Genomic DNA, 10,147 nt, shown 5'->3' on the forward strand with positions numbered 1-10,147 from the left:
ATGCAACTAAATAAAGAAAAAATCCTAGGAATCAATTAAAATTATTTTTGGTTTATTTTTAGGAGTTATTTTCATGTAGGGCAAAAATTAGGTGTTCACAAAGATGTCATAAAAGTTGGACAAAAAACTTTATAATATCATAATAACTTAGTTAAAACTAAGTATGAACTTAGTTTTAACCTAATTGTCTTTACAAAAAACCCCGAAACGGACTAGGGGCAAGATCTTCCAAAACATCACCCCATGGGACCAGGGGTAAACCTCCAAATGTTCCACCAATAAAAAAACAAAAACAAAACAACACTTCAAATTTTCTTAAACTTTCACTAAGGGGCAGAATCAGAACCAGTAGGGTGAAGAACGGGATCATCAGAAGCAAGAAGAGTAACTTGAGCGGAAGGAGATTGAATAGCGGCCTCACTAGGAGTAATTTCATCACCCTCGGGAATGTCAGTCACGGGTGAAGAAAAGCTTTGACTTTGTTGGGTTTTCTCAATGGTCTCTTTGATCTTTGCAATCTCAGCAGCTAAGTCAAAGCCTTCCCCTCTTGCTTCCATTAAAGTGTCATGGTGTGTGTTCAGTGTCGCACCCCCTTTTTCCCTCTTCGCATCGGAAAATCGAGTTTATGACATTTTTGGGGTAGGACAACTCATTCCTTTTGGGAACTGGGTTTGCATTTGAAGAGTCGCCACCTAATGATTTAAGGTTCATTAGGACACATATAGGATTCATTTCTAAGTTTGTTTGATAACTAGAGATAGGGCTTGACTTGAAATTATCCTAAGGGGAAGGTGTTAGGCACCCCTCAGGATCCACTAGTTTGGTTCCCGGCCAGACAGTTTTTCTAAATTTTGTACAATTAGCCGATAGACAAATATAGTCTCAAATAGTAGGGGATTTAAGTTTGAACACATAAGAGTTTGGAACAATAATTAAAAGGCAAATTTTTGAAAAAGAGTTACAGTTCTACAAATACTTGAGAATATAAAAGGGAGGGGGGGAGGGTCCTAAGTTTATTTATAATATGGATCACATCAATGCGATACCCAGTATGACACTCCTCAGAAGAGGGGATACACGTGGTATTAGTGCACCAGTCATCATATCCATATCTACCCTTCCTACCCCGTTAAGGTATTAAAGCATGGATTGGTCTCGACCTCTATTGTATGTTATTACCCGTTCCATTCCCATCAGTCCCGGAGGGATTTAAGACTACTATTCCTATAAGAGGGAGGATTTTAGGCTGACTCTTCGTTTTTAAAGGTAAAAAGACTAAGGCAACATACAAAACACGTATGACAACATATTAGGGGAAACATATAAACAACTAAGAGGCCCATATATACCTCCTCAAATAAAGCACATAAATTGCATGACTTAAACACATTTAGGGTCAGAATTTAAAAGTACTAAGGCATGGTGCTTTAATTGTTGAAGTAGACCATCTTTATTACATAACTCAGATAAGAAGTCCGAATCAGGCCTGCCTGCTGGTTGTAGCAGTTGCTAATTAAACAAAGCGAATCCAGTTTTATTAAGCCATTACCTAAGGCTTGCCTAAGTGTGTATTGATGATGTCATATAGCCATGATATCTATCACTGATTAAGAATGCATCAGAGCAGTGTTTAATTTAAACAGGCGATTTGGATCCTATATGCATGCTTTTTAGACTGTATTAATTAAACTTGTAGGTTGTTCAAACTGATTCAGAACAATACGAGTCAAACTAATTTTTAATTAAACTGGTTTTAGATACAATAGACATGATCTCTATTATAGCTGATTTCAATTCCTATAGGCATGGTATCTAAGTGTTAACGACTGATTTTGATCTTATAAGCATGGTATCTAAATGAATATGTAGTGAAGTAGGCATGATTTATTTGATTAAAGTGAAATTCCTATAGGCATGATTTCTATTAAAATACTGAATTTGATCCTATAGACATGATCTCTATTTGTGTGAAAGTAAAGCATGCAGAACTTGAATTAAAACAGAACAGATCCTATAGGCATATTCCCTATTTACGTGAAAGTAAAGCATGCAGAACTTGAATTAAAACAGAACAGATCCTATAGACATGTTCTCTACCTTTCTAATAGCTAAAACATGCATAATTACCCCATCCTTTTTCACTAACCAACCCCAATATTTGTTACAAATTATTACAGACCAAAAGACTGAATTGCATCAGAAAAAAATGTAAAAAATAAGAAGTTACAACCATAGGAAACCTGATTCTGACTTCCTCTCTAAGTTATGGAATAAACTATTTCAAATGCCAATGTTTCTCAAAACCTTTCTCAGACCTGAGTGTGTCAAAGTTCCCTAAGGGTCTTAAGGGACCCCGGGCAATGCTTACACCCATGTTGCATAACAAGATAGAGATGAGTGTAGTGCAGAAGGGCCAGCCCTTATGTGTCCAAGTTCAGAGGGAGCTCAACGATCCCAAGGCAAGGCTCACACAAGAGGGGCAGAACCTAGGTTCTAAGAATATAGTGGAAGTGCAGAACACATAGATTTATTTAAAACTGGATTGATAATAGTAAGTGGTAAGGGTGATTTGAAAACAATAGTAATAATACTCAAACTACATAGAATCAACAGTTACACAAAGGGGTCAGGGGTTTTGGGATTACATTGCACGAAGCCTATGACCCCAAAAAGGGTCAGGTTTGGTCATGTACAACAATAGATGATGTTAGCATGCCCACAAACCAGCCAGAGAACACAAACATATAGGGGGATATGGGGGTTTGGGATTCATAAGTCAGCAAATCGTATAACAAGTGACTGACAGAGTAATTACATAAGGGAAAACATTAATTTGGAAGGGGAGGGAGCAGATTACAGCATGCTTAGTAATGTAACTTGATTGCATAAACATAAGCAGAAGCAAGCAAGAGTGAAGGAAACTGAAACAGCTAAAGAAACATGTTGTTGTTAATGCTTGAAGATTAACTAGGACATACCAGTAGAGGAACAAAGTGCAGAAAGGAAAAGTAGGAAAAAATTCCACAGTCTAGCCTTGGCTTTCAGCGGGCGAGTCAAAACAGTAACACAAGCAGTAGTAGAGAAAAAAGAGAAAGTTTTAAGTGTAAGTGTGTGTTCTTGAACTCAAATTGTTCGTGTGTGTAAGAAGAGAGGTGCAGGGGTATTTATAGTCTTTGAAAACGAGTGAAGGATAGGTAATAAGTAAAGTCTTAACATAAACATAGAAACAATTACAAGTCAGAATCAATTACCACAAATGATTCCCTTTAATTAAGGAATCACTGTTTAACGTGTAGCAGCAGGTCTACTTAAGGAAAGAAAATCAGTTTGGGGACAGATTGATTATTGCCATAAAAGGGGCAGTAAAAGCATGAAACAAACAATCAAGTCTAAGTACAAAATATGCTTATTTTGAGAAAGGATTCAGCAAGGTAAAACATCACAGTAAAGGGAAAGGAATCAATTAATTTTAAACAAGCGAGTGAAATTAGGGTTCATAAAAGAAAAGATTCTGCAATCATTCACAAAATCGAGATCAATCAAGGAAGAAACTTCAGCATATAAATAGAATGAACAGGAACATCAGACATGCGAGGCCAAATATATTAGCAAAAGAGATAGCACAAACATACAGTAGTGGCAGAAATAAGCTAGGATTCAGTAGTGAACAGAGTCAAGTAGTCGGGGCTCACACGTATTAGCCAAAGTGAAGAAGAGAGTCAAAAACAAGTAAAAGTCTCACAGTACCAGGTGAGGAAAACTTTTGAAAAGTTAGGGTTTCAACAATAGTCGAGTTAAAAAGATAGTAAAACTCAGAATCAGATAAGTCACATAAAGAAAAGAGAGCCTGAAACAAGGAACCTTTAATCGAGTCAAGTATACATTCAAACAAGCAGTCTCAGACCAAAAGACCTAGGGTTTTCCACAATAATCGAGTTTAAAAGATGGTAAAACTCAGAATCAAATAAGTCAAACAAGAACGAAGAACTTAATCGAACAAGTGCACATTTAAACAAATAATTTCAGAACTCGGATAAGACTAAAAGGAACTAGGGTTTTAAACATGCCGACTCAAGTAGAAGGAAAGCATAAACAGATAACATAGCAAAATCATGAAACAACACCAAAATCAGGGAAGAGATCTTTAAAAGAGAGGTTAAGAGAAACCCTAATCGGAAAATGAAGAGTTATTTTGAATGAAAAGTTTCAAGAACCTTTGAGAAAGCACTTAAGAAATTCATAGTAAGTACAGATCTAAGGTAGATCTGAAAGAAAATTGAAAGACCTTGAGGGTTAAGGTTTCAGAAAACCCAGAAAAGGTGAGAAAGACCTTGAAAGTTACCGATCTAACCAGGAAAGTCAAGGAACTGCCTTGAAAGGCCATGGATGGCCGGAGAAAGGCCATGAACAGAAGTCGAGCAAGGACTGGACCAGATCCCTTCAAGGTATGGCCATGAAACCATAGAACCAAATACCGAGGAGCCATAGGAGGCTGATACACATCTCAAATGACCATGAGCGGCCATGGATTAAGCAGGGGTTGAGGTAGATTAGGGTGGGATTAGATGGCGATGGATAAGGTTCATGAGGGATTTCAGAGAGAGTTGAGAGAGAATATGGATTCAAGGGTGGCGTTTGGTGAAGAATGAGGTAGGGTAAGGGGTCGTTTAAGGTTAAAAATGGTAAGGGGGATCGGTGGCCGTTGATCTAAATGATCAACGACCTAGATTTAAAAAGGTAGGTGGGGAATCCGGGTTTGGGTTGGTTTAATTGGTTGGGGTCGGGTTTAATTGAAATTGGGTCGGGAAATTGGGTCTGATTTAAGGTTTAATTTAGGCTAGAATTTAAATACCAATGAGCTATTATTTAAATAGCCAATTTTTCCCTTTTTAAATTATAAAAAAATAGTAAATATATTTCTGGAAATAAATTGAAAGCATTAAAATGATTTGTAACATATAATTAACAATTTAAAAATACATGGCTTAATTTTTATGAATATAAAACAGAATTGAATCTTAAAAGGGCCAATATTGCAATTATATGCAATTTAGCTTAAAAATACTAAATAACTTTGTAAAAATATGCAAAAATTACCTTATATATATTTTAGCATAAATATAAAAGTCCAACAAATGAATTACCAAAATAATAATTTGGAAATAATTATTGGGTTTTTTGTGAATAAAAGAGGGAAATAAATTGATTTTAAAACCTTTAAAAATATGGAACAATAATAAAACTCTTGAATATGCATATATATATATATATATATATATATATATATATATATATATATATATATATATATATATATATATGCTATTTTGAAGGTATTTTGCATGTTAAAAATATATAGGGAAATATTGGGTATCAACAGCTGCCCCTCTTTACCTGGGAAAGATGAAAGTGTTGTCGGGTAAAGATATGATGGCCAATTTTGACCGAGCAAATTTGAAGAGGTTTGGGATGCACCTTGGATTCTGAGTTGCCTACATATTCCTGGTTCTACAGGAATTAGTTCATATGTAGTTCAGGAGCCGCCGATGAAATATGCCGATGGAGACTTTTCAAGAACGGGCACAATATCCAGGATCGGGTGAGTGGCAGGTTTATGGGAATGGTTAGGGTTTGATATGGCTGCGAGAACTGGAGCGGGGTCACTCATGCCGGGATGGCCGTTTCTCACCGGTGTACCTGCAATTAGAAACAATACAAGCATATATTGTGCATAAATTTAAACATGATGCAAATTCTCGTCGGACCATGAATGTTGTATTTGGACGGTTAGGATGATGTCCTTACACCATGCCGTCCTGGGCCATGAAGCATATGATAAAGGATTCGCAGGCCATGAAATGATGCTCCCGGGCTATGAGGATGGTGCCTCCAAACCATGATGCCTTTGAATAATGATATGCAAAAGATTAAAAGGGGTCCTCAGGCCATGACATGGTGTTCTCGGGCTATGAAGATGATACCTCCGAACGATGATGCCTTTGGATAATTTGGCGATCTTTCAGCCCATGAGATGCAGTATGAGGGTACCTTTCAGCCCATTAGATGCGGTATGAGGCGATCTTTCAGCCCATGCAGATGCAGTATGAGGCAATCTTTCAACCCATGAGATGTTGTATTAGGTGATCTTTCAGCCCATGAGATGCAGTAGCATGATGCGGACAAGACAGAGCTTAGTCTTGCGAATTGAAGGGCAGAGCTTAGCCCGTAAGAGAATGAAATAAACGATGCTTGAGATAGTTCTTAGTTCCGAAGAAAATTGGAGGCAGAGCTTAGCCTCGGAAGGCAGAATGCTAGCCTTATGCAAAGATGCAAATGCGGAGAGAGGTAGAGCTTAACCTCGGAAGGCAGAATGGTAGCCTCATGCAAGAATGCAGATGCAAATGGATATAGCGTTTAGTCTCGGAAGGCAGAATAGTAGCCTTATGTAAGAACGCAGATACAAATGGAGACAACGTTTAGTCTCGGAAGGCAAAATGGTAGCCTTGTGCAAGAATGAAGATCGAGACAATATTTAGTCTTGGAAGGTAGAATGGTAGCCTTATGCAAGTTGGAAGGCAGAATAGTAGCCTTATGCAATGTAGATGTATATGGAAGTAGAGCTTAACCTCGGAAGGTAGCATGGTAGCCTTATGCAGGAATGCAGATGGAGACAGTGTTTAGTCTCGGAAGGTAGAGTAGTAACCTTATGCAAGAAATAAAAATGGCAAATGGTAGTAGAGCTTTCTTAGCTGATAGCAGATTGCGGTGTGGCAATTACTGGGATCATTGTGACATACAGGGCATCACCGGTGTATGTTGATAGCAGATATTTGCAAGTGTAACGGTTTGGAGAGTCGTGTTCCTGAATGATGTTTGTCCCATAAGTGTATAGTATGTTTGATGATTTCGCAATATAAGTGCCTGCATCCAAAGAAAAATCATGAGTTTTGTAGAGGGGGGAGGTTAGTTCGTATCCCCGGTGACTTTGCTTTACCTGCTCGGCTTTGATCTGGTGATACTATATGTATCATTGGGGTAGCGTTGCTAAACAAAGCGATTTCAGTAATAAACATGCATGGTTTCATAAAGATATGACATAAGTGTATAATTAAGAAATAACTTTTAGATGAACCGACGACTGTGACATGGCTTGGGACATTGCAACCTCTCTAGCTATGGAATTTGAGGGTCCCCCTCAAAATTCTGCCCCAGTTTGATGAGTTGATGTTTCTGACTACTGCTCGCGGCGATTGGCTGAAATTACAAAATTCTGCCCCAGTTTCCAATTGTGGGGTAAATGAAATTTTTTATTGCATTGTGACCGAACCCACAGGGCTGCCTACGTATCCCCTCTTAAACAGGAATTAGGTCAGGCGTAGTTCAATTTACATCATATAAGGAAAGCATAAAGATTACACATAGTAATGCTTGACTGCATCTGAATTGATCGGCTTCAGCCAGACTTCTCCGTCCATTTCTGCAAGTATGAGGACTACTCCTGTCAAAACCCTATGAACAATGTATGGACCCTGCCAGTTGGGAGAGAACTTCCCTCCGGTGTGAATTGTCTTGGCTTGACTCTTTTGTTGAAGGCTCTGGACATTCTTTTCTGATATAGTTGACCATGGCAGACTTCATTCAATCTCTTTCTGTCTATAAGGGCTAGTTGCTCATAACGACTTTTCACCCATTCTGTGTCGTCGAGCTCAGCTTCCTGTATGATCCTTAGGGAATGAATTTCTACCTCAGCAGGAATAACAACCTCTGTATCGTAAACTAGCATATAGAGGGTTGCCCCGGTTGATGTGCGTACTGTGGTGCGATACCCCAATAGAGCAAATGATAACTTTTCGTGCCACTGTTTATGCTTTTCTATCATTTTCCTCAATATCTTATTGATATTCTTATTGGCAGCTTCTACAGTTCCATTCATTTAAGGTCTATAGGCTATGGAATTTCTATGTTTGATTCTGAAGGTTTCACACATAGCTTTCATCAAGTCATTGTTGAGGTTGGAGCCATTATCAGTAATGATCGACTCTGGAATCTCGAATCGACAAACAATGCGGTCGCGGACAAAGTCTACCATGACTTTCTTAGTTACTGCTCTGTAAGATGCTGCTTCGACCCATTTGGTGAAATCGTCGATTGCTACTAGGATAAACCTGTGCCCATTTGAAGCGGCAGGCTCGATTGGTCCGATAACATCCATTCCCCAAGCGGTGAACGGCCATGGAGAGCTTGTTGCATTGAGCTCATTTGGAGGTACCTTTATCATGTCTGCATGTATCTGACAGCAGTGGCATTTCCGAACATACTGGATGCAGTCCGTCTCCATAGTCATCCAAAAGTAATTGGCTCGGAGTATCTTCTTTGCTAAGACAAAACCGTTCATATGTGGACCGCAGGTCCCATCATGAATTTCCTCTAGTAGCATGTATGTTTCCTTTGCGTCGACACACCTTAATAGTCCCAAATCAGGAGTTCTCATATACAGGATTCCTCCACTATGAAAGAAGTTGTTGGACAATCTCCGAAGTGTGCATTTCTGAGTAGGATTTGCAAGCTTTGGGCACTCTCATTTTGCCAAATATTCCTTGATATCATGAAACCAAGGCTTTCTGTCTGCTTCTTCTTCAACATGGGCACAGTAAGTTAGCTGATCATGAATCTTTACTGGAATGGGATCAATGAAATTTTTGTCTGGATGTTGTATCATAGATGACAAGGTAGCCAATGCATCAACGAACTCATTCTGGACTCTGGGAACATGTTGGAATTCCATCTTTGTGAACCTTTTCCTCAGTTCCTGTACATGATGTAGATATAGGTGTATCTTGGTGTTCTTGGTTGCCCATTCTTCACACACCTAATGTATGAGTAGGTCTGAATCTCCAATCACTAGCAATTTTTGAATGTTCATGTTAATGGCCATCTTGAGCCCTAAGATGCAGGCTTCATACTCGGCCATATTGTTGGTGCAGAGGAACCTGAGTTTGGCGGACACTGGATAATGCTGACCGGTTTCTGATACTAGGACTGCTCCTATGCCAATTCCTTTGAAATTTGCTACTCCATCAAAGAACATTCTCCAACCGTCATAGGATTTTGCAATATCTTCTCCTATGAATGATACCTCCTCGTCAGGAAAATATATTTTCAGGGGTTCGTATTCTCCATCCACGGGATTCTCAGCAAGATGATCTGCCAGCGCTTGTCCCTTGACCGCTTTCTGAGTTATGTAAATGATGTCGAACTCACTTAACAGGATTTTCCATTTGGCTAGCTTGCCAATGAGCATGGGCTTCTGAAAGATGTACTTCAAGGGGTCCATCCTTAATATGAGATATGTAGTATTGGCACAGAAGTAATGCCTCAGCTTCTGAGCTACCTAGGTAAAAGCACAACAAGTGTGCTCTAATAGAGAATATCGGGCCTTGTACGGGGTGAACTTCTTATTGAGATAATAAATGGCCTATTCTTTCCTCCCCGTTCCATCATGCTGCCCCAGAATGCAACCGAAAGCTCCATCCAATACTACAAGGTAGAGTAATAGGGGTCTACCTGGCTCGGGCGGGACTAAAACTGGCGGTGTTGACAGGTACTCCTTGATTCTGTTGAAGGCCTTTTGGCAGTCATCGGTCTATTTGGTGGCAGCATCCTTCTTTAACATTTTAAAGATTAGTTCACAAATAACTATAGACTATGCTATGAATCGACTGATGTAGTTAAGCCTTCCCAAGAAACTCATCACATCCTTCTTATTCTTTGGCAGTGGTAGTTCTTGAATGGCTTTGACTTTTGACGGATCCAGCTCAATCCCTTGACGGCTCACAATAAACCCAAGCAATTTCCTAGAAGGAATCCCAAATGCACACTTCGCGAGGTTCAGTTTTAGGTTATACCTCCGCAATCTATTGAAAAACTTCCTCAAATCTTCCATGTGATCAGTGGCCTTTTTGGACTTGATGATGACATCATCTACATATACCTCAATCTCCTATACATCCCCACATAGGCGGCCCCTGCATTCTTTAGGCCCCTCATGTAGGTGGCCCCTGCATTCTTTAGGAAGAACGACATCATCTTGTAACAGTACATCCCCCATGGCGTAATGAAAGCCATTTTGTGATGACCCGGTCAGTCG

General features: G+C 39.3%; 1 protein-coding gene across 1 annotated transcript; it reads right to left on the reverse strand.

The window, feature by feature from the left end:
- Positions 1–7,501: 7,501 nt before the first annotated feature.
- Positions 7,502–7,933, reverse strand: LOC138885171 (uncharacterized). Its single transcript, XM_070166081.1, has one exon. It carries the CDS (start codon positions 7,931–7,933, stop codon positions 7,502–7,504), a length of 432 nt encoding a protein of 143 aa, XP_070022182.1.
- Between the last annotated feature and the right edge of the window lie 2,214 nt (positions 7,934–10,147).

Source organism: Nicotiana sylvestris, chromosome 2, assembly GCF_000393655.2.
Source record: "Nicotiana sylvestris chromosome 2, ASM39365v2, whole genome shotgun sequence".
NCBI classification, from domain to species: domain Eukaryota; kingdom Viridiplantae; phylum Streptophyta; class Magnoliopsida; order Solanales; family Solanaceae; genus Nicotiana; species Nicotiana sylvestris.

Coding starts and splice junctions, on each gene's coding strand:
- LOC138885171 (XM_070166081.1), bottom strand. CDS start 7,933: ATGAATGGAACTGTAGAAGCTGCCAATAAGAATATCAATAAGATATTG.